The sequence below is a fragment of the Cebidichthys violaceus genome, unplaced genomic scaffold (genome assembly GCF_023349555.1).
Source record: "Cebidichthys violaceus isolate CVI_PGR_0920_01 unplaced genomic scaffold, fCebVio1.0.p SCAF_82, whole genome shotgun sequence".
NCBI lineage: Eukaryota > Metazoa > Chordata > Actinopteri > Perciformes > Stichaeidae > Cebidichthys > Cebidichthys violaceus.
The window spans coordinates 102,349-129,887 of NW_027176967.1; the positions used below are offsets into that span (position 1 = coordinate 102,349).

General features: G+C 38.7%; 5 protein-coding genes across 5 annotated transcripts in view; 3 read left to right on the forward strand and 2 right to left on the reverse strand.

The window, feature by feature from the left end:
• The window catches only part of doc2g (double C2-like domains, gamma), a 30,065-nt gene extending 25,009 nt beyond the window's left edge, over positions 1-5,056 (forward strand). The window contains exon 11 of the mRNA XM_068702204.1: positions 1,275-5,056. Within this exon, the coding sequence (XP_068558305.1) occupies positions 1,275-1,414 (140 nt within the window). The 3' untranslated portion in view covers positions 1,415-5,056. The remainder of the gene's footprint in view (positions 1-1,274) is intronic.
• A 76-nt stretch (positions 5,057-5,132) lies between these two features.
• serping1 (serpin peptidase inhibitor, clade G (C1 inhibitor), member 1) lies at positions 5,133-9,895 on the reverse strand. Its single transcript, XM_068702203.1, has 11 exons — positions 9,779-9,895; positions 9,390-9,437; positions 9,117-9,225; positions 8,855-9,022; positions 8,407-8,709; positions 8,072-8,287; positions 7,205-7,348; positions 6,874-7,077; positions 6,659-6,798; positions 5,818-6,040; positions 5,133-5,553 (listed from the first exon to the last, which is right to left on the reverse strand). The coding sequence occupies exons 2-11, from the start codon at positions 9,435-9,437 to the stop codon at positions 5,306-5,308; spliced, it is 1,803 nt and encodes a 600-aa protein (XP_068558304.1). The 5' UTR covers positions 9,779-9,895; the 3' UTR covers positions 5,133-5,305.
• A 3,885-nt stretch (positions 9,896-13,780) lies between these two features.
• Positions 13,781-16,875, forward strand: tmem134 (transmembrane protein 134). The gene is made up of 8 exons (XM_068702261.1): positions 13,781-13,966; positions 14,360-14,625; positions 14,723-14,790; positions 14,911-14,997; positions 15,088-15,164; positions 15,669-15,713; positions 16,332-16,385; positions 16,505-16,875. The coding sequence occupies exons 2-8, from the start codon at positions 14,404-14,406 to the stop codon at positions 16,585-16,587; spliced, it is 636 nt and encodes a 211-aa protein (XP_068558362.1). The 5' UTR covers positions 13,781-13,966; positions 14,360-14,403; the 3' UTR covers positions 16,588-16,875.
• Positions 16,876-17,818: 943 nt separating this feature from the next.
• aip (aryl hydrocarbon receptor interacting protein) lies at positions 17,819-21,816 on the forward strand. The gene is made up of 7 exons (XM_068702258.1): positions 17,819-17,955; positions 18,535-18,717; positions 18,797-18,985; positions 19,526-19,702; positions 19,817-19,958; positions 20,546-20,775; positions 20,905-21,816. Exons 1-7 carry the CDS (start codon positions 17,857-17,859, stop codon positions 20,908-20,910), a joined length of 1,026 nt encoding a protein of 341 aa, XP_068558359.1. The 5' UTR covers positions 17,819-17,856; the 3' UTR covers positions 20,911-21,816.
• A 976-nt stretch (positions 21,817-22,792) lies between these two features.
• Positions 22,793-27,318, reverse strand: cdk2ap2 (cyclin dependent kinase 2 associated protein 2). Its single transcript, XM_068702259.1, has 5 exons — positions 27,247-27,318; positions 25,870-26,025; positions 25,661-25,752; positions 24,475-24,595; positions 22,793-23,471 (listed from the first exon to the last, which is right to left on the reverse strand). The coding sequence occupies exons 2-5, from the start codon at positions 25,922-25,924 to the stop codon at positions 23,404-23,406; spliced, it is 336 nt and encodes a 111-aa protein (XP_068558360.1). The 5' UTR covers positions 25,925-26,025; positions 27,247-27,318; the 3' UTR covers positions 22,793-23,403.
• Positions 27,319-27,539: the final 221 nt, after the last annotated feature.

The window sequence follows — 27,539 nt, forward strand, 5'->3', positions numbered from 1 at the left end:
AAGGAAAGGGAAGGAGGATGCAGGATAGGAGACACAGGCCTGGTCCTCTCTTCACAGAAGCAGCATCTCAGGCAGCGTTCAATGCTGAGGTCAGATGAGTCGCTGATCAACAAATGAGCCCTGCTGTCATTTTCCAACGCGCTGTTAGAATAGAAGGCAGCATTGCCAAAATACCTTGTTTAAAACTTCATGCTCCATTAACTGTGCAATCACAGCCACGGGAATGGATTCACAATAACCTCTGTGTGACAACTGCCTGCGTCTCTCTGTTTTACAGTCCGCCTCTCCACCAACGCCACCGTCACCTCCTCTCACGTTCACCTGAGTCATTTCCTGCTTTCCATATTCCCCACATCCTTTTTCAATAAATCTGTTGTTATCTAAATCTCTCTGTCTTGTAATTCTCCATCTTTTTCTCTTTTTCTCTGCCTGGAGGAATGTGTCTCGATTGTCTGTTTACTTCCTTCTTTGCTCCCATGTCTGTCTGCCAGTCAAATGATAATAATATTTTTGGCATGAATGTTGATGTACATTATTTCCGAAGGTCAATTACATTATTGAATAGATTTTAAAAAGAAAAAGAAATGTCTGTCAGTCTGGCCCCTTTTCTGATGCCATTAGTGATACAAAGTAACATGAATGCCTAGTCAAGGACCACACTTCAGTTTTGAGGTACTTTATACTTTATTTTACAATTTACATTTCATGCAAGTTTGTATTTCTACTCAACCACACCTTTCAGGGTGACATTTTACTTGAAATCGAATGATAACCTTGCATTGTTAAAAATTAAAGGAAGTGATTCGACGTTTGTGGCATGTGAAATCTTACAAACAAGTAGTGTCTAGTTGGGTCCCCTTGTCATGTCTTTGATGTCTATGAGTTGTTTGAAGCTCCACCAAAGACTGATTTCTTATGAAACTTCTCATATGGTGTCTTTAAAGCATCTCTGATAACAATGTATCAAATGACGATGTGAGACAGAGGTCTCCGGTGAACCCACAGAGAATTATCGCCTGAATCTGCAGCTCCCCTTGGCTTTGCAGATCTTTTGAGTTTAGCTCATTGTTTAGCTGTCTGGCTGCAACAGTAAAATGCTACATGTGCATTGATGCATTAGTATTGACAGTTAGATAATGTAATATACTACACTAGCCTTCTTTCTTTCATTCCTATCCTTTTTTCCTTCTGATTCCATCTTCCTTTCATTACCCTCCAATAATTCCCCATCACCTCCTAATTCTTCTTCTCTGTTTCTGCCCATCTGTTTGTAGGTGGAGTGGAGCTAGGCATCAATGCAAGCGGACAGAGACTCAGACACTGGTTCGATTGTCTCAAAAACAAAGGGAAGAAAGTGGAGTACTGGCATACGCTCACACAGCAAGGAGCCCCGAGCAGTGACAAACCTGACTAGATTACACAAGACATTCATGCACACAAACACACACACACACACACACACACACACACACACACACACACACACACACATTTGTCTCACTGGAAGATGGCTGATAACAGAGACCAAGTAAAGCAGTAATAAGAGCAAAGGATAAAACATGCAATAATAATAATGTTGAAAATGATCATAAAACGCCAATAATTACTGCACCAAATATTAGTATAATATGATATTCATACTAATATTATTGATGGTAATAAGGTTGAAAAAGTTGAAAACATTTTTTTTTAAAGGTGAACCAAATTGTGACGATGTCCTCATTAAAGTGTTAACGTAACAAAACAATACTCACAAAAATTGTGCTTTAAACCTTACTGTATTGTGAAAGTCACTCATATTCTGTCATTCAAATTTACACCTAATGAAGAGATTTGAGATTAATGTACTCAAAATTCATTCAGTGAAAGGCGCCAAAAGTATGTGCAACCTAGAGACTTATAATGTGGTATATAGTTATAGGAGAGGGAATGTTATGAAAGGGTGATTCTGTACTGAGAAGTTTCTACTTTAGTGGTTGTTGATCTGATGCAAAACAACACACCGAATTATAAAGCACAAAATGATCCATTTGGTGGATTTGTACCTTTACCGTTTGTTTCAGTGTTCTTGTTCTTATGTCTTTCATTGTCTTTAAGTGACAGTGGCTTTCTATACACCCTCATTTCAGACATTAATGTGTCAGTATATGTGTGTGAATGTGTGAGCGTGTGTGCATGAGGGCTTTGAGAATATGAGTGCATACATTTTCTGTCTGTACAGTGTGTGTGTGTATATGTATTCACATCATGCCCCATTCATAATGTCTCAATGCAACTTCAGAGCCACAGAGATGTGTAGAAATAGTAATAGCAGTGGTGGACTCGGGCTGTTTGAGGGGCAGGGTCTAAAAAATATATAAAAGGCAGCAGCATGCAGAAAGTTTTCAAGCATCTAGGGCGACCTATATGGCACTGCAACATGTCTTCTAAATTCTAAGGCAACCTTAAAGGGCGAGTCAACAAGTTTTCTCCACTGGAAGGGCACCATAAAGGGCACTTTATCATATTGTATCTACCCTAGGGGAATCCAAGGGGGTACTTCTGCAGTGTGGTTTTTTGTTTTGTTTTTCGGACAGAGAAAGTGAATAAAGGACATTAAAGACACATTCAAGAGAGAATTTGTCTGGCACCCCCACGACATCCCTCAGTGGTGTGAGCCTTCCTGGCTGAGGGACACTGAAGTTGTCAATGGTGTGTGCCATCTCTCTTTTCCATTGCCAGACAGTCATAGAGCAACTTTAAGAGTGGGATATATCTTGATGTGTTACCTCTGGCCGCTCTTTTTGACTTTCCTGAGGAAAAGCTGAACGGATATTGCTTTTTGGAGGTGCCATTTGTACCTTCGCTTCACTGCATCTTTATGCTCAAAGTGGGCTGGTACTCACCAGTATGCAGCACCAGCTCTTCTACATTTTAAACTTTGGTGTATCATGACAAACAACAAAATATGTAAACATGTGGACTGCACTTAAACCCGGCCTTTGTCATTTTCAGATGGTAATTGGCCTACGTGGACGTGTCATTTTTTCAAGTTGTTTTCTTCATCTACTACCTCCAGCGCCCTTACTTAAACATTAACATCAGCAATATCTTGTCATAGCTTATATGTTATTCACTGTAGAAATTCAGAATGTAATGCTGATTTTCTGATACAGGCTGATACACAAGCCAACATGAGACTAAGGGGAGTACTGGCACTTTTTTCACTTTTAGTAGTAGTATTAATGATTTATTTCATTCCTCATTAGTAATTTTCTAATCCTAATACACGTAATAAAGAAATAGCAATAAGACCTGAATTAAAATGGAAAAACAAAACAAAAATGCTGACCGAAAAGGTGGCTGACACTTATTTTACCTACCCTTTTTTTACTCTTATTTCTAATAAGCAACTCTTTCACTTCTAGGTTTTACTTCAAGCACTGGCTCCTCCAGAGTCAGGGATGATGCAACATTTTCTCCTTGCAAGGCAATATTGCAGCACTAATGTATAAATTTGAAAATTGTTCAAATCCTGTTATCTGATTTATGAGAATAGGGCTGCCCCGAAAACTTAAAAATGTCCCATAACATACCTTGTACACCCTCAGAAACTGTTCTTGAGATGATCTCAGAAGTTGTGTGGCTGAAGTCTACATCAACCATTAGAGGGAGTCATTGCTGTGTTCAATGTTGCATTCATCCCATTACTTCTGACCTATTAGATATCGGGTCTATAGTGGCATGTATTTCATCCCATGGACAAGAGACACTGGGACTACCGTGTCTATGTCTGTGACATAGGATTATCTGCTGAGATAAAACTTTGCTGTTAGTAGAAATGTCCCCCCTCCTACATTTTAACCTCAGGAGGTAAAATGGGATTTCACCCTGCATGCATGGCAGCACGGAACAGTGGATGATCACAGGCCAGGATCCAAGATATTAAAAAACCCTTCCACCTTGCGGATTTAACCCTCATGCCTGTTATGCATCTAGAAACACATTTTTGAACATCGATGGTACATGGGGGCTAGACTATCACTGAATTATCTAAATGCCTGACAGGATATCAAATGTACTCCCCCGGTTCATCTATCTCTACAGCTCTGGCTATACACTGGTTCACATTAGCACACCCACAGTCAGTCAGAGGCCTCGGGGAGATTTTCAAACCGTTTAATCGATCCGGCTGCTCATATTCTTGGTGTCCTTCAACAACCTTGTGAATGTTTCATCGTTGATTGCAAAAAAAATGGATCCTTCAGTGGTGAATTTGGTTTAGAATAAAAAAAGGGCTTGGGCATTATCGAAGCTTGGAACTAAACCATGTGGTGTAACAGTAGGCTTAACCATATTTAGTCCATAAATGACTTTAATGAGAGGGTTGGGCAAGGTTTATTCAGTACTTTCTCTATGCACATCAAAACTCCCAGCACGTTGGCAGTGAGATAATCAAACCAAAACAACATTATTATGTTATCCAGGCATCAAAGATGCATTTCTGGGACTACTCAGTACTTTGATTGAGGCTAGGCTGGGTGACAGTGATCTAATAGAGTTCACATTTCAGGCTGGATGGTTGCTTATTCCGGTCTCTGGATGTGCTGGTTTTGTTTACAGTCACCGAATTTTCGGACTCTTGTCTATTGACCCCGCTTTGCTTATGTAATAATTTTATCTGCAATACAGCTGCATGTTTAGCAATCACTATCAGCTTGTATAATAGAGTGCAACCATGGCTGATCATTCTGAATGCTGATGTGTTTACAGTCTATGCCATCAGTGTGTTTTTGTTTGTTTGTGAATATGATGATTCAGGGTATTTTTTGCTCAGTTGCTGTGCTTTACCAAGCAAGCTCTTGCTTTAAGAAACAAAACCTTTACTGTCACAGATTTTGACACTTCGTCTTCCTTAAATTGATTACAGTTGTACTGATGCAGGAGGGCAGGGGCAATTGAGATGGGGAATTCACTACTGTAGTCCCTGTGTATTCACTGTCAATGTCAATCACACAGTATGGCTGCCATCCTGTGGTGAGTTTGTGTAACTTCTTCGCAAAATAAATTGAAGTTGTTTCAGAGGTCGTCTGTCTTCCTTTGATGTGATCCTCAATTGTACTTCATTCTTCAAAAACATAAGACAGGCAGCATTTGTGTTGTGTTAATATGTGTTTATTCATCATCATCTTTGAAATCAACCCACATGCAGGCTTGGATATATGTTTTTGTGAGGGTCACTGCTCGCTTTAGTACAGTAACTACTTGAAGCAATGCTGTTAATGAATTTATATTGTGCCAATATAACATATAATCTCTCTCTCTCTCACGGGTCGGTCACTCTGCCAATAAAGAGTGGCACATTGGCCTGGTCACTCCACAGCAGCATGATGAAAGGCCGCATGGCAGTGAAGGAAGGGAAGGAGCGAGAGAACGACACAGCGGTGACGGCCCCGGCCTCAACTCCTTGTTCGGTCAGTGCGAGGAAGGCTCTGTGTCTGGCATCGTCCAGAATAACCCTCTCTCCTGAGTAGAGACCACACATGTTGGCACCCTCGAAGAGTGACGACAGCCCTGGTTGGGGGAACAGGGAGAAAAAAAGTGTGAAAAGGTGATAGTAGGGGAAAAAAAGAAGGGACGGAAGCAAAGTAATTGAATCAGATAGAGGGAGATCAAAGAGCAGACGCTATGGTTATTTCACAAATGAGACTTGATGTATGTCTACTGGCTGGAAGCTAAAGCAATATACAAGCTGAAAGCATGGGTGATTTTCAATTTGTGGTATTAATGAGCTGAATGAGTCTGACGGACAGAAAAGATCATGAAAGATGAACAAACCTAATTTCTTGATAAGTATGTTCATGTCTGGCTGGAAATCCAATTTGATTTGGGGCAGAGTGACCTCGATATGCTGAGAAGGTGTTGTTTTAAATTGTTCTATCATTTGACGCACAGCCATGTCCGTCATCCTCTCCTCCACCTGCTGCAGGTCAGTCACTTTGTTGGAGCGAGGTAGCAGGATGTAAAGACTGCTGTCACCCGTGAGGTCAAACCTTGCCACCTGTTGAAAAATAGAAGAATCCAGGTGTTCCTATTTTGGCAGGGGTATTCAAAATCCCACACTGTTGGCCCCTTCACACAAAACTCACGTATTTTTATTATTTTGTCTTTTCTTTGACTTTAAGTATAATCATACTCCAAGTTTTGGAATAACAGTTCACATAATGCTTTTGGACGCGTTCACAGGAAGAATAATGTTGCCATGGAGTCTGTTCACTAGTTAACACCAGCTATAGACTTTAACTACATTTTGGCAAATTAGCAACAAATTAGCAACATTGCAAAATTAACTATTAGCAGTTCATGTTTGCAATGTACACACAACTTCCTCTGGATTACTATGATAGTGGAGAAAACTTAAAACGTAATGATTCTCAAGCAAGTTCTGAAGTTATAAAGAGCTTTCTTCTTTTTGTTTTAAAATTATATATACAAACTGTAAGCCTCATCAACTATAAACACGTGTGTCTGTGAAGTCAGATTTGATTGAGTAATGTCTCTGTGAAAGAGTACACATTTTGACACCTTTTTTACACAGTATCTTTGGCTCTCCTTACTGTTTGAAAACCTCTACTGTGTACAGTATGTGAATGGGTGGGTTAAGGTGTCTGTTGCTTACCTGTGCCTTTAGCTCAACTACATATGTCATAGCCGCCATGTATTTGTGGTGATAGAGGACAGACACCTTCACCAGATCACCATCCAGTTTTGTGAAAAGTCCTTTCCTGGGTTTCATATCATACTTGACCTTCCACTGACCTGACACACACAAACACATTCTTTATTAGTTTCCACCATTTCTTCATGCTCATACACACAACATAGGATACTGACCACTAAAGGTGACAGCGTTGAGCAGCATCAGCTGTGTACTGGCTGGTACGGAGTCAACCAAGTGTTGGATTTTATTGTTGGTCTTATTTGCCACCCAGCTGTTGATCATCTGTGTGTTTTCCTTGCTGGTTTCCAGCAGCCTGGTGGGCTCCGCTTCATAGAACTGGATGGACTGGTTAGTAAAGGACTCGCTAAGGTTCATTTCTGAGGAGGAGAACAGAGAAATCATGATGAGTTACGGAGATAGAGATCCTTTTGTAAGCACTCAGAATCTCTGCATATATCTCTTTGACTGCAGAAGAGCTATTTTTTTAGCTTGTGATAGTAATACGTGGGTTATAGTAGATCTGAGAAGCCATCTGCAAGGAGCCGGCCAACTTCTCTCTCAGCTTCTTCATCTGGAGGTGAACACAGTGGAAGTCATGAGGCACACAGACAGCCCTCTCAATGGCTTTACGGGTGTCACCCCTTGCACCTGAACATGATGAAGAAAAGTCAATACAGGAATGATAAATACTGCACTTTGGAGTGATGTTGAAGGCTGCAAAGTAGAGAAAAACTCCAGTGACATTTCAAAGTGAGAAACATTTTTATGTAACTTCCAAGACAATGATTAATTTTGCTAAGATTCATCCTTGTTAGACTAAAGAATCTTAAAGGATATTGGTGGTGTTCTATGTTTTTCATATTCTCAACAAATCCCACGAAAACACCAAAATCATCAATGCATTAGTCAATACTTCCTTTGTCTGTCTGTGGCTTTCAGTCTTAAGCCCCCTTGTTCCTACTGAAGGTATAAATATTTGACAAAACATAAAAAAGTAGTTTGTAGTTTTGAACATTTGGAGGAAATTGTGTAGGATTTGGTGTAATTTCTGGAAGCAGGATGGTGTACGGGATCAACTGAATGTAATCTACAGTGTTCACATTTGTCGTGATGAAGCAACACATCACACTTTGCAACAGTGTGGCACATTAATGTGTCGCTAAAAGTGGAGGTCTGTGGAACAGAGGAATAAGCTATATCAGAATTTTGACACCAAGGCAATACTTCAACTCTTTGTTGGTTTTAGTATTTGCATGGGAATTGTTGAAAAAAAACAAAAAACTTTTAGATTATACAAGAATAATGGATAATCATTATGTATCATTATGTTGTTTAAAAATAAAAAATGAGGACCTGCTTCCTTTGTCTTACCTAACAACAAATGGGACAGCACCCCACTGATACTGATAGGAGAGAAGAGCAAGTTGCTGGAGGGTTGTGATTCTCTGAGGTAAGAATAGAGCTTCATGGAAAACTCTGTGATGGATTCCTGCAACATGGGTTCCCCTGTGCGATCGTTCTCGTCCTGGCAGGGCTCCCACGCTGTGGTGAAGCCGCTGCAGGAGGGAGGAACAGCAGTAGGAGCAACTGAAAGAAAGTTAAGCAGATGGTTAAATGTACATAAATGTACCTAGTTTTTTATTAATAAGAAAAAATGACCTTATTTAATTTAATTTTAGGTATATAGAACAGGTTGCCAAACCTACCTTCCACAATGATATATACAGAGCTCAGCTTCTCTCCCTCAGCAGATTGACATATGTAATTTCCTGCATCCTCCATGACAATGTCTCTGATTATGATAGTCTGATCATGGTCGAGTGGATAAAGCTGCTCCACTCTATTATGTTCAGCTGTTGGATCATCTTCAAGGTGCAGCTGTGTCCTCTTGACAAGACCTGTCTCTTTGAACCAAAGTGCATTGGTCTTGACTTGGTTGGAAGGTGGGAAATGGCACGAGAGGTGAGCAGTAAAGCCCTCAAATACCTTGATGGTATAGCTAACGTATGCTGAAAAGAAATTGCACAAACACTTCAAACTCTTCTAGAGTCGAGCATATTGCTGAATGTTAGATATGTAAATTTGATATATATATAAACTCTTGTCAAAATGTTCCATAAAGGTAAAAGAGTAGGGTGTATCTATGATCTTCACCATCAACTGTAACGTGGTATGTCCTTATCATCTCCATGTTGTTCTTTTCTATCAAACACAAGTAGTCGCCCTCGTTGGCAGCAGTAACGGGGGATATAGAGAGATACAAGCCATCTTGTTTAACTCGAGGCGAGCCAGGCGACTGAGCACTGACACGTACATCTTCCCCTGCATAAGAAAAGATCAAACTGAATACATGTATAACTGTGTACTTTTGCAAAACAGTGACAATAGTGGTGGTAGTTACAAAATATAATAAGACCATTGAATTTCCAGGTGATGTTTGCTCCAGTGAAGTCAGTTTGAAAAAGAAAACAGGGCAGCTCCAGAGAAGAACCAGGTACCACCTGGAGATTTGTGCATGAAGAAAGCTAAGTAGAAAAACAAAACATATGAGGGAAAGTTGATAAATTCAAGAGTCAAGAAGGATGAGGTTCAAGCACTTTGGTCAATATTTTATATAGAAGATAATGGTAAACATTCAACCAGAGCGACTGTATAAGGAGCTCATTCTACATTTTTCTGGTAAGTTTACCTCATAATCGAGCAGCAGCAAGAGGCAAAGTACAGCCTGTAGTTTCATCTAAAGTGGAAAACAGAGCAAAGGGAATAAATTGAAATTGGCAAGTTGCTGAAGTTGTTTTGCAAGTGAGGATTACAAACTGAATATGGCACCAAGCCGGACAGAAGATCAATAATGTGGTGCAATCTGTGAAACATGTTGAAACACTATTGAAACTTTTAAAACTGTAATCATTTAGCTGCAGCTTCCATTTGCAATAAATACACCCTTGCCAGAGATTAATCCCAAGAAAACTTCAGAGGAAAAATAACAAAAGTAATGTATAGTATACTGTACGAAATATTGCTTCTGTTCATTGCATAATCAGCAAAAAAAGTCAGAGAAACATTAAAAACTCATACCTTGAATTTCCAAATGTATCCAATTTCAGTGACCAGTTGTTTTTTTACCCGCAATGTTTCTGCCACACCTGCCACTGTTCACTCCATACCACCTCTAACGGTCTGCTCCTCAAAGCTGCAACCATCAATGACTAATCTGTGCTTATTGGTTTAGAGATGTTTGTTTGCATAATGCAGGTCTTCTGACTTACTGGAAATCCCATGATTTCACATGTTGGCAACAGATATCAAGGGGGACAATTTATGCTCCTGTTTGGCATTCATTGCATTGGTTTTTGCATTGTAAATATATAGTATTTTATTACTTATAATATCAGTACTTAAGTCCAGTTTTTTTTTTTCATCAATCATAACTGCTCATCTTGACAAGTGAAACATATTTATTAGTAGTTGGCGATAAGTTTCACTTTGGCTCATTTCCAATTTGCATATCAGAATGTTTTTGCCTGAAGTGTTTCACATAATTTGATTTTGCTAAAGGTTGGCATTGGGTACTATACACGGACAAAAGCATAGTGGGAGGCAAACACAAGCTGAGTGTGTGCTAATGGGCAGAAAACAATGTTACCACATTTGTGGACAACACTCATAACAACATGCCAAATTGATGGAGGCAGAGTGACAATAAGTGTCTTAATGGAATCATTAAATGAATTAGTCCATTTAAAAAAAAAAAATCCATTTATTTGTTGGTGGGTATTGGTACTGTTAAGAGGACAGCTGGAGGGACTTGAGTCATTTTGTTTTACCACTAAGTATAGCAGCCGTCAGTTACTTCAGCAATTTCCTTTTGTTTATACATTTAAGAGACTTACCAAATGACATAATAACCATCCCTGAAGTCTTGCCCATTTAAGAACTAAATTAAGAGACGACTTGTCATTGGACCAATTCTATGGTAGTTTTATCCCTAAAGACGCCTTAAACCAAGCATATACAGTTGTGGTCAAAAGTTTACATACACTTGTAAAGAACATAATGTCATGGCTCTCTTGAGTTTCCCCGTTATTTCTACAACTCTGATTTTTCTCTGATAGAGTGATTGGAACAGATACTTCTTTGTCACAAAAAAAATTCATGAAGTTTGGTTCTTTCATGACTTTATTATGGGTTAACAGAAAAAGTGATCAAATCTGCTGGGTCAAAAATATACATACAGCAGTGCTAATATTTGGTTACATGTCCCTTGGCCATTTTCACTTCAATTAGGCGCTTTTGGTAGCCATCCACAAGCTTCTGGCAAGCTTCTCGTTGAATCTTTGACCACTCCTCTTGACAGAATTGGTGCAGTTCAGTTAAATTTGATGGCTTTCTGACATGGACTTGTTTCTTCAGCATTGTCCACATGTTCTCAATGGGATTTTAAGTCAGGACTTTGGGAAGGCCATTCTAAAACCCTAATTCTAGCCTGATTTAGCCATTCCATTACCACTTTTGATGTGTGTTTGGGGTCATTGTCCTGTTGGAACACCCAACTGCACCCAAGACCCAACCTTCGGGCTGATGATTTTAGGTTATCTTGAAGAATTTGAAGGTAATCCTCCTTCTTCATTATCCCATTTACTCTCTGTAAAGCACCAGTTCCATTGGCAGCAAAACAGCCCCACAGCATAATACTACCACCACCGTGCTTGACGGTAGGCATGGTGTTCTTGGGGTGAAAGGCCTCACCTTTTCTCCTCCAAACATATTGCTGGGCATTGTGGCCAAACAGCTCGATTTTTGTTTCGTCTGACCACAGAACTTTCCTCCAGAAAACTTATCTTTGTCCATGTGATCAGCAGCAAACTTCAGTCGAGCCTTAAGGTGCCGCTTTTGGAGCAAGGGCTTCCTTCTTGCACGGCAGCCTCTCAGTCCATGGAGATGCAAAACACGCTTGACTGTGGACACTGACACCTGTGTTCCAGCAGCTTCTAATTCTTGGCAGATCTGCTTTTTGGTGGTTCTCAGTTGACTCTTCACCCTCCTGACCAATTTTCTCTCAGCAGCAGGTGATAGCTTGCGTTTTCTTCCTGATCGTGGCAGTGACAAAACAGTGCCATGCACTTTATACTTACAAACAATTGTTTGCACTGTTGCTCTTGGGACCCACAGCTGCTTTGAAATGGCTCCAAGTGACTTTCCTGACTTGTTCAAGTCAATGATTTGCTTTTTCAGATCCATGCTGAGCTCCTTTGACTTTCCCATTGTAGCGTTTGTGGGCGTTTGTATCCAATGAGCCCTATTTAAATGGCCTCAGAGAAGTCACCAGTTGTAGTCACTCATAATCACTCACAAGAAGTTAAGAGGCCATGCTATAAAGCTCATTTCATTGACACAACTTTCTAAGTCACCAAAATTGCTAATTCATGTTGCTGTATGTATATTTTTGACCCAGCAGATTTTGTCACTTTTTCTGTTAACCCATAATAAAGTCATGAAAGAACCAAACTTCATGAATGTTTTTTGTGACAAAGAAGTATCTGTTCCAATCACTCTATCAGAGAAAAATCAGAGTTGTAGAAATAACTGGAAACTCAAGAGAGCCATGACATTATGTTCTTTACAAGTGTATGTAAACTTTTGACCACAACTGTATATATATATATATATATGCTTGGTTTATATATATATATATATATATATACTGTATATATATATAAATATATATATATATATATACTGTATATATATAAATATATATATACTGTATATATATATATATATAAATATATATATACAGTATATATATATATATTTATATATATATATATATACAGTATATATATATATATATATATATATATATATATATATAGTAAGAACACTTTTGTGGTGTTATATCATTCCAACTTACTTACTTGAAGGGTATGACAAGTCTTCTCATACATTGGTGAAATGTAACTAAGTGCACTTACTCAAAATACTGTACTAAAAGGAGCAATGTGTAGGATTTAAGAGGATTTATTGGCATAAATTAAATATAATATTCAGAACAATGTTTTCATTTGTGTATAATGACCTAAAACTAAGAATCGTGTTTTCGTAAGCTTAGAATGGCTCGCTTATATATACATAACAGAGAGGGTCCGACATGTTTCAATGCCATGTTTCCACAGTAGCCCAGAGTGGACAAACCAAACAATTATGAGTCTAGACAAGGCCTTTCACATTGTTCGGATATCTTAAGGTCACCCTTGACACGCTTGCAACACTTGGAAAGGGAGGACTAGGGAGGACTAGGGAGGGGTATTCAGTTGAATACAATATGCAACCTCATCACTAGATGCCCCTAAATCCTATACACTACCTTTAAATGTAAATTTTAGGTACTTTAATTGAATATTTTCTTTTCCTGCCACGTCATATACGACACTTTGACTTGAGAGGGAAATACTATACTTTTTATTCCGCTAAATTTATTTGATAGATTTAGTAACTAGTTCCTACAGATTCATATTTTTGTATGAAAAACATACAAAGATCTTATAAAATATGTTTTGTTATCGACTAAACTAATCTACCAAACAATATATATAGAAGTAGCTGAAACAATCAGTTGATTAATCGGCAAGTCAATTGGTAAAAACTATTTTGATCATTGTTTTTCATGTAAAGATGCATTTCATGGGTTCAGATTCTCAAATGTGAGGATTTGCTGCTTTTCCTTTTAATAGTTTAATAATTAATTTTCAATAGTTTTGAATTTGGATTATTGATCCTCAAAATATCCTCAAAAAGCATTTTGAGGATAAGTCATTATTTTCTGAAAACAGTGAAATGATGCTTACACATTAATACATGAGTAATGGTTCTCTAATTATACAACAGTAGCCTAACATAAGCCATTTTTCTACATTAAGTACTTTGAGTATTTTTTGTGTGTGGTATTAGTACTTCTATACTTATACCACAGATACTTCTACTCTACCAGTGAGTGTCGATCGACAAACCGACACTCGACTAAGTAGACTGACTCCTCGAAGAGATCGTTGGGCGTAATCAGACATGAGCAATCGACAGCCGGGTTTTTAAAAATAGAACGAGACACTCAAAAACTTTTGCAAAATCTTGTATCGCTCTCCTCTCGAGATCAAAAGTGCCAGGAAGACTTGGAAGATAATTTCTAGAGTGTACAAGTATGTGACCTGTGTCTTCACGACGTGGAGTCGGGTTCAGCCTTGCTGGAGAAAACGTTTACTTAAGACAGTAAGTCTTCCTCCTGGTCATCTGATCGACTAGCGGAAAGAGCACAAACAATGGCCAGTAAGCTGATGGTTTATTTTAGTTAACTGCCTGCCAATCTGCGCAAATATGTAGGCCGAGTCGAGACAGTTGTATCTTTTTTTATGGCTACATTCGCCCTTTTAGCTTAGTAAACATTAGTTAACGCTAAGTTGTATTGCATAGAGGTGATATGGAGCGCCAGACTATTTAATTGTGCGTAACACTTAACGTTATAGCCCAGGCATATGTGTGCGCGTTTATAAGAAATGTCCAGGTCTCTCCTAACTTAAAAACAACTTAACTACCATACAATGTTTCTCCAAGCTGTGATCACACGCACTGTGAGTAACACTGATCTTTACTCTGAATCGACAGTGAGCACTAAGCCACAGGTCCTCAGCGTGTAAAAGGCTATCATCATGGCCACGCAGTTTAGTATCGATGATGCCTTCGTGTTGGAGGGAGATGAGGAGGGAGCTGTGTCTGATGGAGAGGCAGAGGGATGGAAGGGCAGAGACAACGACAGAGAAGGAGGAGAGATGACATTTGGTCCTCTAACTTTCTCCAAACCTCAGACTCATCCCTCTCCTGCTGCTGCTGCTGCTGCCAGCTCTCCTGAACACAGTAACCTAAAATATCAGGTACACTTTCAACTACTATGAAAAAAAAAATCATAATAAATAAATAAATATTTTACTTTAAACTGCTTCTCCCTTATTATCTGTGCTGCGTCTTTAGAATCTGGAAAATGAAGACGCCTTGGGCAGCAATGGCAATTCCTCCTTCAATAATTTCTTTAAGATCAGGTGGGTCCTACAGGTAGAACGTTTGATCGTAGACCTATAGGTAGAACGTTTGATCATAGACCACTATGTGCTTTGAAAAGTGGGATAAAGTCTGTTCCTGCTCGCTCTCTCTCCCCACAGCGACCCGGCCACTCTGTCTTACTGCAGCTCCCAGTGGTCCTTCAGCACCTTGAGTTCAGTCACACAGCTGTCTGCACACTGCTGCGGGTGAGAGAACACACACACACACACACACACACACACACACGAACACATGAACACATGAACACATTTACTTGTAAAGAATATTTTGCTCAGGTGGGTGTCCCATCCGCTGGTGAAGAAAAACAGAAGAGTTGTTCTCGCTTCATTCCTTCTCCTCATCACTGGAGTTGGTGAGTTGTTTACGTATAAAATATCCAACCAGAATGATTTTGCTGTGATAAATGCTTAATTCAAAGAGGAATACTTTAATTTTAATTCGGTCTTATGCTCCTGTTTTGCTCACATTTTCACAGGATTCTCCTCATGAATATTCTAATGTCACATGAATAATGTATGACCATAATGGCTCTGACCCTTTTAAGAGTAGTTACTTATGTACAGTATGGTTCAGGAAATAAAATGTGTTATCTATTTCTTCTTCGTCTTGGACGAAGTAGATCAAATTTAAATGACTAAAATGTAAACTACATATTTAAAATGGCACAGAAACTTTAGTTTAGAGCAGGTAGTTTGTTCAGTGTTGTGTCAGTCAGGGACATGTTTGGCACACAGAACTTTGTACCCTTGTTGATTCTCTCTCTGTCACAGTTTTCTTTCTAACTAGTTATCTAATGAAGAAGAAGTATGTCATATATATATGATCACTGATGTACTTTTGGTTTGTTTCATTTTAGCTCTTATTTTCACGGGTGTTGTCATACAGCTGAATCCAAATGCAGGTAAGGAAAAAAGAAAAATAAACCATTTTAGTGTCCAGAAATGACACAATGAATCTTATAGTCCAGATGCAAGATTATCAACAATAATTTACTTTTAGTTTTCCCTAAAACATCAGAAAGCTGTAGATTGTTGTATGAGTAGATTGCTGAAAAGATGTGAATGAAACAAATAACCAACAAAATACTAACTCACAAACACAAAACAAGTGAATAAATAAGACAGTTGTGCCTCATCACTTTTTTATTTAATGTCATCCTGAATGAATGGAGGAAATAGATACTGTGAATAACTCTTAGTGACCAGTATAGTACATTGTTTGATTCTCTTTTGAAGGAATGTTTTGACATTTGGGGAATTTTACCCTTCAGTTTTTGTATGGATTAAACAAACAGGTAATTATTGAGCTTCAGACTGATTCTATTACCTTTGGAACAGTCTTATGGCTGTAACTTCATAGCGTACAGACATGAGAGTGGTATCGATCCTCTCATCCAGCTCCTGGCAACAAAGCAAATAAGCATATTTCCCAAAACTATTCTTTTAATGTGTGGTTTCATTTGATTAGTGTTGGTGACTGTCTTTTTAGTGGGTTGTAACTAATAAAACTGTCCTTACAGGTGTTTCAAGTGCTATTTTCTTTGTACCTGGATTTCTTCTATTCATCCCTGGAGGTAACTTGATCCATCGTTTCCTAGAGTTTTTGTTTTGCTTGTCCTTAAGCTGTACCAGTAAATGCATGCCTTGTTTTGTTGGTATTGACAATGTCTTAATTAACCTGTATTTCCTACAGTGTACCATGTGATATACATCAGCTGTGCTGTCCGGGGAAGGAGAGGCTTCAAATTGTTCTACCTACCCTATTTTGAAAAATGACATTTCACGAGACACTACATTTTCACTACATTTATTTGTTTGCTATCTTAAAATGAAATTGTATTTTGTCATTTGTAACAAAACATGTGTTGTCACATGGTTGTTTTTTTCTTGTCATTGTAATGACCACTACTAATTCAACCACTCAGTGCCTCGACTATGTTTCCGCTACATGAACTGATATTGCTGTATGTTTACACAAAAAAAAAGGAGATTGGTCCTGCCTGTGTTTTCTATGTTGTGTGAATAATGACTGTGAAATTACAATACAACTTTTGTATATTTTAATTTGTGCCAGTTGAGATTTTTTACAAACAAGTATGCCTTTAAAACAAACTATACTATCATTTTTCTGACACTATGACTTTAAAGGCCATACTATAGTATGACATTTTTCATGACATATTATACCATGATTTAGTAACATGCATTCATGGGTCATGAAGACGTACAGATGGAGAGGGAGAGGAGGATAGAGTGTATCCTAGGAAGTCCCTCATGCGTCTAGGCGTACAGCAGCATAACTAGAGACTGATCCAAGGCAAGCTTGAGCTGGCGAAAAGCGTTATAAAAGACGAAAGTCTTCAGCTTATTCTTAATTTTGGAGAAGGTGTCTGCCTCCCGTACTTAAACTGGGAGCTGGTTTGATGGGAGAGAAGCTTGATAGCTGAAGGCTCATAAGTGACAAAGCATCAACATTGTGTAAGATGCAGTCACAACACTTTACAGATGTGAAGTTGAGATCAAAATGAAGGGTGAGTTTGAAGATGTGTGTGGTCGGAGCAAGGGAGCCAATCAACTTATTTTAGATATCTAGCTGTGGTTCTGGCCTATTTAACTTGCAGGAGTCAAACAAGCACTAATTTTCGCAGTGGCAAGGTGTGGAAAAAGTGAGGAATCCAAGAGATGCAGGAACTCTAATATATTAGGAATAAATTAGATATTTAGCCTGCAAAATATCTCTTAGCCTATTCTACAATAGCCAAAATCAATCTATTCAGATTTGAAGTAAACTAGACGGTAAATTTAGATTTACATAAAATAAGAGACAATGCATCATTTGGTGTACTAGTGCTTGATTCGTTATGTATATTTTCATGACACTTTTGTGTCTGTTATTATTGTAGTGAGGCCTTTAATGACACTCGCGCAGACTACGTCTAGAGGGCGCTGTGAGGCACAGAGGGACGTCCCACGAAACGACTCGGTTCGGTTGGTGGCTTCTTCGGCAAATATCGTCATCAGTCGGTAATTGAGACTCGGTCAAGGATGGAGGAAGAAGCACGCAAGCTTCTCGAGGAAGGAATAATAAAGAAACTGATCAGTCCTGGTAAAGGAGAGCTATCGACCTTTCCCAATGGAACAAAGGTAAAACTACAACGTGTCGAAGGTCGGAACTGCCGAGTCCAGTCCGCTGAATTAGTTTAAGAAATGCGATGAAGCACTTTAGCTAATGCTACCACTAGCTAGCTAACACAGTAGACTGTCAGATAGATGTTTATGTGAACGTTACAGCAAACCTAATTCGCTTGTACACAGATAACGCTGACAAGCTTGTGAGCTTTGCTTCCTTTGTGGTTGTACAACGTTTGATTTGTTTGCGGCTGCCATTTTTTTCGCCGGTTTACATTTTTTTTCCCTTATTTTTTTCATCAGATGGAAAGACAGGGGGTGGGACAGGATGGATGTGTTTATGAATGCTGATTGGTCGGCAGACCACGCCAATCATTTTTACATTGTTATGATTGGTCAGAATATGACGACTCTCTCCAGGTCTGTCTGATCCGTACAGATTGCTCTTTTGTTTCTAGTAAACAAGCTGAATCGAATGCATCTCGTGTCCTTTAAAAGTGTGGCGTCACAACCGTTATTTTAACCGCATAGTTCTGTTGAGCAGTGTGATATGTGTTTAATGTTCTCAGTGTTCGTCCCATTTTTGTTTACCAGGTGGTCTTCCACTACCGCACCAGCCTGTGTGATGGCAAAGTGCTGGATGACTCCAGAACCATGGGGGGCCGCAGCAAACCCATGGAGCTCATCTTGGGCAAGAAGTTCAAACTAGCTGTGTGGGAGAGAGTGGTCATCACCATGAAACAAGGCGAAGTTGCAGAATTCACCTGTGACAATAAGGTTAGTAAGCTGGACATTTGGGATGAAGTGGCAATCTTGTTCTTTCTTTGTGTATTTACTGTTTCTGTTCACCCGTCAGCACACAGCACTTTATCCGCTCGTGTCCCAGTCCTTGAGAAACATCAGTGCTGGTAAGGACCCCTTGGAAGGCCAGAGGCACTGCTGCGGCATTGCCCAGATCCACTCCCACCACTCTCTGGGGCACAAGGACCTGGATCAGCTTCAGGCCAATCAGCAGCCTCTCGTCTTCAGCATCGAGCTGCTGGAGGTGAGCAGGCGGAGGAGAGTTTAATATTAATGGTGCTCTTTTTATTGGGTTGCATTCAGGTTTGCAAACTCAAAACAGTGTTGTTTGATTTTTTTCCCTATTGTATCACCAACAAAATACCTAAGTTTTGGTACCAAATCCAGGACCCTTTTTTTAAATATTTTACTTTGACATATATCATTTTTTTGAACCATTTTTTGTGGGAAAAAAGAAGCAGAAGTTCTCACAACTCAAAGGTGTTATGTATTAACATGCATGGGGGTGACAACATATTGAAAACACCTATCGATATAAACTAACAAAGTAACACAATTTAAGCAAAAGCTGACTTAAAAAAAAAAAGAAGTTCACTAAGACAGAATTCCATAGGCATGGATAGTGTAATAATTTGTATTCGACTGTAGATGTGCATCTATTAAACTTCTAAAGTAATTTATATGTACAATAAAGAGTTGTTATTTGCTTAGCACATCTACAGTTATATTCCACTACAGTGTGAGCTTCGGCTGCTACTGATCTTCTCTCTTGTTCTCTGCTCAGGTTCTGCCTCCAGGATCGTTCCAGCTTGACGTGTGGGCTATGACAGACGAAGAGAAGCTCGAGCTTGTGCCTCAGATCCATGAAGAGGGAAACATGCTTTTCAAAAAGGGCCAAATTAAGGAAGCCACAGAGAAGTACTACAATGGCATCGCCTGCCTCAAAAATCTACAGATGAAGGTTAGAGCACAGTTGAATACGAGCTAATAAAGATCAGATCCAGGTTTATAATTTCCAATTTCTTTATTATAAACACTGAAATATCCTCTCTGTGACTTTGGTCTTGCCTTTAAGGAGCACCCAGGGGACGAAGTATGGGTGAAGTTGGACCACATGATAACACCACTGCTCCTCAACTACTGCCAGTGCAAGCTACTCCAGGGCCAGTACTACGAAGTCATCGAACACTGCACATCCATAGTCTTCAAATATGAGGGTAAGGCTTTGTTGCTGGTGCTGTACATGGTAGATTGATTCAATTTAATTTAATAAAGCTTAAACATGTTTTTTCAGGGTTTATGAGTCTGCCACACAAGTGTACTGTACAGTAATGGCTAAATCATGTGGCCAAAAGACTCCTCCTTTTAAATTGCATGATTTTATTAAATTACCATTATTCAACCGTTCAAAACAAGTTGGGAAGAATGTAATATAAAGTCATCGAACCTGCTTTTGCTACCATGCTACGTGACTTGGGGGTGTGTTCATAGCATTTCCATAACATAACCCGAGAGCACCTTGTTCAAAGTACTCTTGTCTATAAACTACCATTTGAAAGTTATTATGATCCTGAACACAACATCACAACATGTCTGTTTTAGGGAGCTCTGACAGATAGCCTATAGTTTATTTTAAGCTAAGGGAAAGTAGGAGAATGTTGAAATCATTTTACAGGACAACACAAGAATTTCCAGGACATTTTACTTTTTTCTGTAATTTTTCATGCTGTTTTCCAGGATGCGTAGGAGCTCTGATTTATGTGCAAATTAAGAATTAGTATTTTTTTTGTCCCTTCCCTAACAGACAACGTGAAGGCCTTCTACAAGCGAGCTAAGGCCCACGCTGCAGTGTGGAATGAGACGGAGGCACGAGCAGACTTTGATAAGGTGTTGGAGCTGGACCCCTCTCTGGGACCGTCTATCGCCAAGGAGCTGAAGGTCATGGAGGAGAAGATCCGCACCAAAGAGAAAGAGGAAAAGGGTCGCTACAAAGACCTATTCAACTACAACCCAACACCAGCCACTGCCACTACAGTCAGTCTACCTTGAGTTTTATTTCTGTAAACTGCGTCTCCTATCTGTCCCCTGGATATTCATATGAAGCTCATTTGTTATAACATAATATAGAAATTCAAAGAAGTGTCTGCTCTTCCTTCCTCACAGGGTTGAATCTCACAGTGGGTTGGAACAAGAGGATGCCTGTGAATTTCAAAAGAGGAGGAGGAACTGCGCTGACTGGTGTTTTAAGTTTTTATCCATGCATCCGAGCCAAAAAACTGTTGCCACTCCGCCCTCCATGGAACATGCAAAAATATTCTCACAGGAGTCCGGTCATACATGCAAAGTCACGCATATATAAGGTGCAATTTGCATTCCTGCCGTACTCCCTCCATCAAAATAATATTCAGTCCTTGATTAAGGCAGGCTGACATTATCAGCTTGACTTTAATGAAAGTCCATAGAAACCATAGGTATGTACTGGCCAACAGCATCATTATTTTAGAGCGTCATAGTTTTCTAAATCTATAGTAAACTCTTCTTTTCTTTACTTAGCCTGTTATCGCTCCAGAAATGTCAACACTCTTGGTTAAATACCTTGCTCACAGTAATGGGCTACTACCTACAGCATGTTATCATTAGCAACATTTTTCACAGGATTTGCTGCAAATATTTTTTTTAATTTTTTTAATTTTTAGAAACAAGTAGTTTAAGCATTTTATGTTGTCTTGCTTTCTCTGAAATATGTGCAGCGCTGTTAGATAATCCTAAAATTACTCATAATTTTAGCAGAGATTACAATGGATTCCCGATAGAAAACCAAGAAGTACTTTTTTTTTTGTGCACAAGGAACATCATGTATTCACATGCACACCTCTGCCTTCCACACCAGACCCCCTCTTCCATCTTGGTAACAGCAGAAGCACTGGAGTAAGCAGGAGACCGTTCTCCTGGTAGATGCGACTGGGAAACCAAGCTGTCTCGTGACAATCATTATACAACACACATGGACTTGTCTTATCTTTGCTTTCGCCTTTGCTTTTCTCTTTTCCTTAAAAATATATATATATAAATATATATATATATATATATAAATATATATATATATATATATATATATATATATATATATATATATATATATATATATATATATATATATATATATATATAACACCATATTGTTTTTGTCAAGATGTACTCAACAAAGCCCTCACTATCTCCTTCACTTGCTCATAAAGAGCTACTCATCCCTCTTCTTGTGAAGCAGCTGGTTGTTAGGCCGTGAGACATTATTGAGGTTGTTATAATGTAAATGACAATAAATTTGTGTTTATCCCTCGGTTTTGCATTTTACTTAAAATATAATTGTGACATGCACACACGTGGTTTGTAATGTATAGTTTGCATCGCATCCTAGAGCGAAAGATGTTCTAAATATTTAAAAAGAGGCCCTTTTTACAGCATCCATTTCTACATGTCATAGCAAGGTTAACACAGGTGTAATTGATTAAAATGAATTACGGTCCCATTCAAATTATTGTGTCACAGCCCTTCCAGTATGCCGGCGTGCACAATTCCATCCTGAAAAAGCCTAAATGGAACAGGGCTGTAATTAATATTACTTACACCTGTGTTCACCCTGCAAAGACAAAAAATAGATGCTGTAAAAAGGCCTTTTATTCAGAGCAAATCCATAATTAATGGGTTGTCTTCTCACAGCTCTCAATGTGGCGAGATGCTTGGATAACACAGAGGGAGTGTGACTTCATTCTCTGATCAGGTAGACATGACTATATCCTCACGTAGCAAATAGTTGTTTGCTGCTATATTGATGCTCTGAGAGAACCTTTAGAGAAATCATGGCACAAGGTGCACTTGTGGCCCTCAACAGTTGAGTCTATTCATTTAGCTCAGTGCCATGAAGAGTCTCTCTTTAATTCAATTAAAAACATTTAATATGAAAGTATCTCATCACTGAAGTATAACTGGAAAATACCAGTTCCCTGGCAACCTATTAAACATGCTTCACAAATAAAACAGACACTGAAAGTTGTTTTTTTCTGTTATTTAATTAAGATATACATACATAACTGCAAAAATCCGGTTTACAAAATTTCCATTACTAACAAATTGACTTGAGATGTACAGTGTTTTTGGGATTGAGAAACATGTAATGTGTGTTTACATTACAAAATATGAAAACAAAGCAAGGATGGATAGAAATGGGATATATTCAAAATGTCCATATTAACAAAAAATATTCAGTAGTTGCAGAGCGATGATCAAAAAACCAAACTAATGATGGTGCAGTTGGAACATTGATTTCATCATTGAAAAACACCAACTTTCTTGGTCAAAATAATATTTTCCCATCCATTTAGTAAGGTTTTCACCCACAGCTTAACTTTAAAATGCGTAGAAATTCACCACACTAATTTCAAAATGGATAAAAAACTGCATTTTGCATACACAGAACGTTTGTGATGAGCAAAATGGTGTGGTGGAATGCAGGGAACAGTGGAGACGAGAAGGACATAATGCACCTATAAAAAGCTGTCGAGGAAAGCGCAAAAAGTGAAAAGCTATGGCTGTAAAACAGACGATGGGGATCTTGATGAGGACAGTTTTCTATAGAGTGAGTGAAGGGAGCTTTTGAAAAGGTTATGTGCGGGCGCTTCTCTCCGTCTCTGCAAGACACTCCCTGACCAGTGCACGGGCATGGATTATACCTGAAGACAGACACAAGGTGCAAGGAGGCATTAAATCAACAGTTTGACATTCATGATATTCATTGCTAGAATAATTGGTAGCAATTTATGTCAATACAACAATAGCACTGCAGGTCAAGTTAAAGGCAAAATTGGATTTAGCCGTCTGTCCGCCTGTTAAATGACTGAAGCTTCTAATGCATGTGATTCTACTTCAATCACTATATATATATATATATATATATATATATATATATATATATATCTTCATAACTATCTGAATTTAAAAACGGAGCATAAAATGGGAGTAGCATAATGATCATTTCCTTCTCATGTTTTGTTGACAATGGCCTTACTTCCTCTTTGTTCGGTGTCCACACATCGAAATCAACCAAGCTTTGTTTTTTTTCTTCTTGTTTGTTTGTTTTTGCTTCTGACTTTATTTAAATCCAAAGCAAATTACAATCAATGGTACATGTTTCTTTTCAGTTACCATAAACATCTACAAAAGGAGGTTGTATTAAAAAATATATTCAGTTTAACTTGCATATCTCACACATCCGACAACCAGCAACAGAGTTTTGATCTACAGGTTTTTTGATCTACAGGTATTAGAAAAACGTATTTCCCACTCCGAAATCACACACAATTTCACCGAAATCCCAGATGTTCTAGTTTTCCACTAGCACTTAAACCTAGCATTTGTATACACAGGAAGCTTTTTAAGGGGAACATTACCAGACCTGTGAAGATGAAGTAAAAATCTGTGTGTAAAGTATTAATATTTACTGATAAAACTGTCTTACACTTGCTTGGTATTTGTGTGTAGATTGAAGTATACATTTGTGAATATTACAAATTATTGTCCACATATGCAATCCTACTCTTTTTATTTTTTTTTTAAATCAATTTCACACAATGCCCCCCCCCCACCCGTACTTTCAGTGTGATCCACAGCGCACACACAAATCCTGACTTGCACTGAGATCAGGTACTGTGTGTCTTTTTGACAAGTTAAGTATACCTCTCTTTAGCCTCTCCATAGCACTCTTGCTCCCAGCGTATGTAGGCCTGATCTCACGGCTCATCTCCTCAATGACAGACAGAAGCTCACTGTAGGTGGATCCTTGAGACACTTTGACAGGCTGTTTGTGTCGTTTCACAAACATGTCATGTTTGGGGCAGAAAAAAATAAGAGTATCAAGACTTGTCACTGCTAGAAAATGATGCTTTTTTTGTAGACGCATGCACTCAAATCAGCCACCCCCTTGGCTATCACAACACGACCATATAAGTCACATGCATGCAGCTGCCTCACAGTAACAGCCTTCCAGATCTATCAGTATTTACTATATTTAATTTAAATCATTAATAAATTAATTTACTTTGCAGGTATTCAACTGCTACAGCCCTAGTGAGGGAATTTATGCAAAGTAGCTGACGAAGGCATAACAAGTACAAGCTCTACATTTTGACCTGCACAGGCCCACATAAACATAATTAAGAGTGGCTTTGATTTGATTATTGGTTAACTTGTAATATGTATGCTTACATGGATGTATGCGTACATGTATGTGTGTATGTATTTAGGGGTGGGGAATATATTGAATATACTTAATGTATTGTGGTTTGTTCTAAGTGGGATGTAGTAAATTACTATATTGAGGGAGAAAGTGAAGCGCCGAAGTGAGTTTATATGTTGAGGTCACAAAGTGAAGGAAGATGCCAGCCTCCACATCAAAAAAGACGGTCAAACTAGCCCCAACGTTGTTTTGCGGTAGATGAATAAACTAGGTATTGTGGTAAGGGCGTGTCAGAACTTACTACAAAATAAAAGGGATCTTTTGGTAAACATGATAGGCAAGTTCCCTTTCATTTAATAAGTCGAAAAAATAGGGAGAAAAAAAAAAATTCAATTGTGTTAATTATTCCAAATTAATGATAAAGAATACATTTCCAAAGACCAGTTTCACTTCAAAATAAAAGCACAACACCTCTGTGTGTCACTCATAAGGTCACTCAGATTGGTGTGAAATTTCAAAATTAAAGCCCTTAAATCTTGAATACAATCTGTGTTCCTTCTAAATTCAGATCATGATCATGCTGGTATGACCATACATATAAAAGGGTTACATCAAAAAGTTATGTTATTTGAGAGAAAATATAAGGAAGACAACACAACAGCATGAATAACTGTACTTCAGACATACCTGAACAAAGCCCATGGAGGGTGGGCCAAAGTCACTAAAAGCCGGCCTGAAGTTGGATGACGAGGGCAGGGATGGAGAGGGCACAGAGGAACCTAGATAGAAGATGGGAACAAATGTAACACACTATGTTTGAAACTACCAAGAATCATCCATAATACAGATGTCAACTGGCCAATAACTGCATGTCCAAAACTGAGTGGTGGTAGAACCTGGAGGTGTGTGGTTGGAGCCGGAGGGCGCGGGAGCAATGGGTTTGTAACTCATTGCGATTTCAGCAGGCAGCTCCCCGTACGATGCGCCACTTCCTTCGGCCCCGTCAACCCGGTGCTTATACAGCTTTACTGGTGGTGTTGAGCTCCTGAGAGCTGATTTTAAAAGACAACAAACACACACAGAAACACAAGAAAGATGATAATGTCAAATGTATATTCATCCTCAGAATAAAGGGAGCTAAGGTGTGCAGTTATAAGAGCAGTGAATATAATTTTGTTGGTGTTTTTAGTGCCTTTTATAAACCGACTGCAGAGAGATGAGAGAAAACCGATGCTGTGGTTCATGCTATGCATCTTATCCCTTAGCTAAGGAGGTACCCGTAAAGTTCAATTTTAACATTTGAACTTTAGAGTGATGCTTTGAAGTGAATTAAGCTTCACGCTCGTTGTCCTTGAAGTTGCATTTACCTTCAGACCATCAGACATTCATGCAACACCAGCTGCAAGTAGTTAATCATATTTCATGATAACAGTTGTTACAACATCCAAGTATTCAGCTGTAGTAAGCTGTTACAAATAAGTTACATTATCTGTAACGAAGATTCCCTTTTTACAGTTCAAATGTATTAGAAAATAACAAAGAAAATGGTTCCAATAGAGTTAAAATGCTGCTGCTTTTCTCTAAATCTTGGGACCATAATACATCTCTGACTGTTACCGTAAGAACCCTCTTAGGTCATCTGGTAGTGGTCTGCTAACCGTCTCCAGTGTCCAAAGTAATCATTTATTTACCAAGCACCACTGATCATTATCATTATATAGCTTGTAGTTTATTATCTTTGGCTATGTTGTGTTCCTGTTTTTGTCCTACAATTTCCTTTTGAAATGTTTCCATCCTTTTTAAACATGTGCTACATGTTGTATTTCCTGCTGTATTTAATAATTATTTGTACATTTTGAAAGCATTATTTTGAGTTGTGCTACATGAATGAACATTAACCACATTAATGCATTTATTTCGTCTAACTTATGACCTATGAAAATTATATGAATATGACTTGTTCGGTTGTGTGTGTCCGGGTTGAGTATTGTCTGAGTGTGATCGGTCAGTACTAATTAGAGCCAGGTGGTGCCGAGTGAAACGAAAGCTGACGTTAGCTTTAGAGGAAGGTGCCAAGCTAACTACTACTTGGTGATGTTAGCTAGATTAGCTAACAGTCGCCGGTTAGCATAACAACATAAGTAGGACGCAGGGAAACAGTCGTGATGCAACATTGATAATCTATACACAGACAGTGAAGGATAGGAACGCTATTCACACGTGTGTCCATTGAGAAGACCAGAAATTATTCAAAAGAGTGTTATTTTAATTACCTTTATAAGAGACTAGAAATCCTCTGGGGGAAGCGAGACTCTCTTCCCTGAGTGAGTCTGCGCAGTAGAGAGGCGTAGTGTACTACTGTTTGTTTTTTTTACTTTTAGAGCGATGCAATTGGATGACGGACAGACGTATTACGTCTGTTCCAAACGTATTCATCACGAGGAATCTCCACAGCGCAAAACATAAAATAAAACACTTACACGAAAACACAATCACAAATACATAAGTCGAATATGTAAATAGATGCATATCTTATTTCATCAGTCACAGGTATCCACATACACCG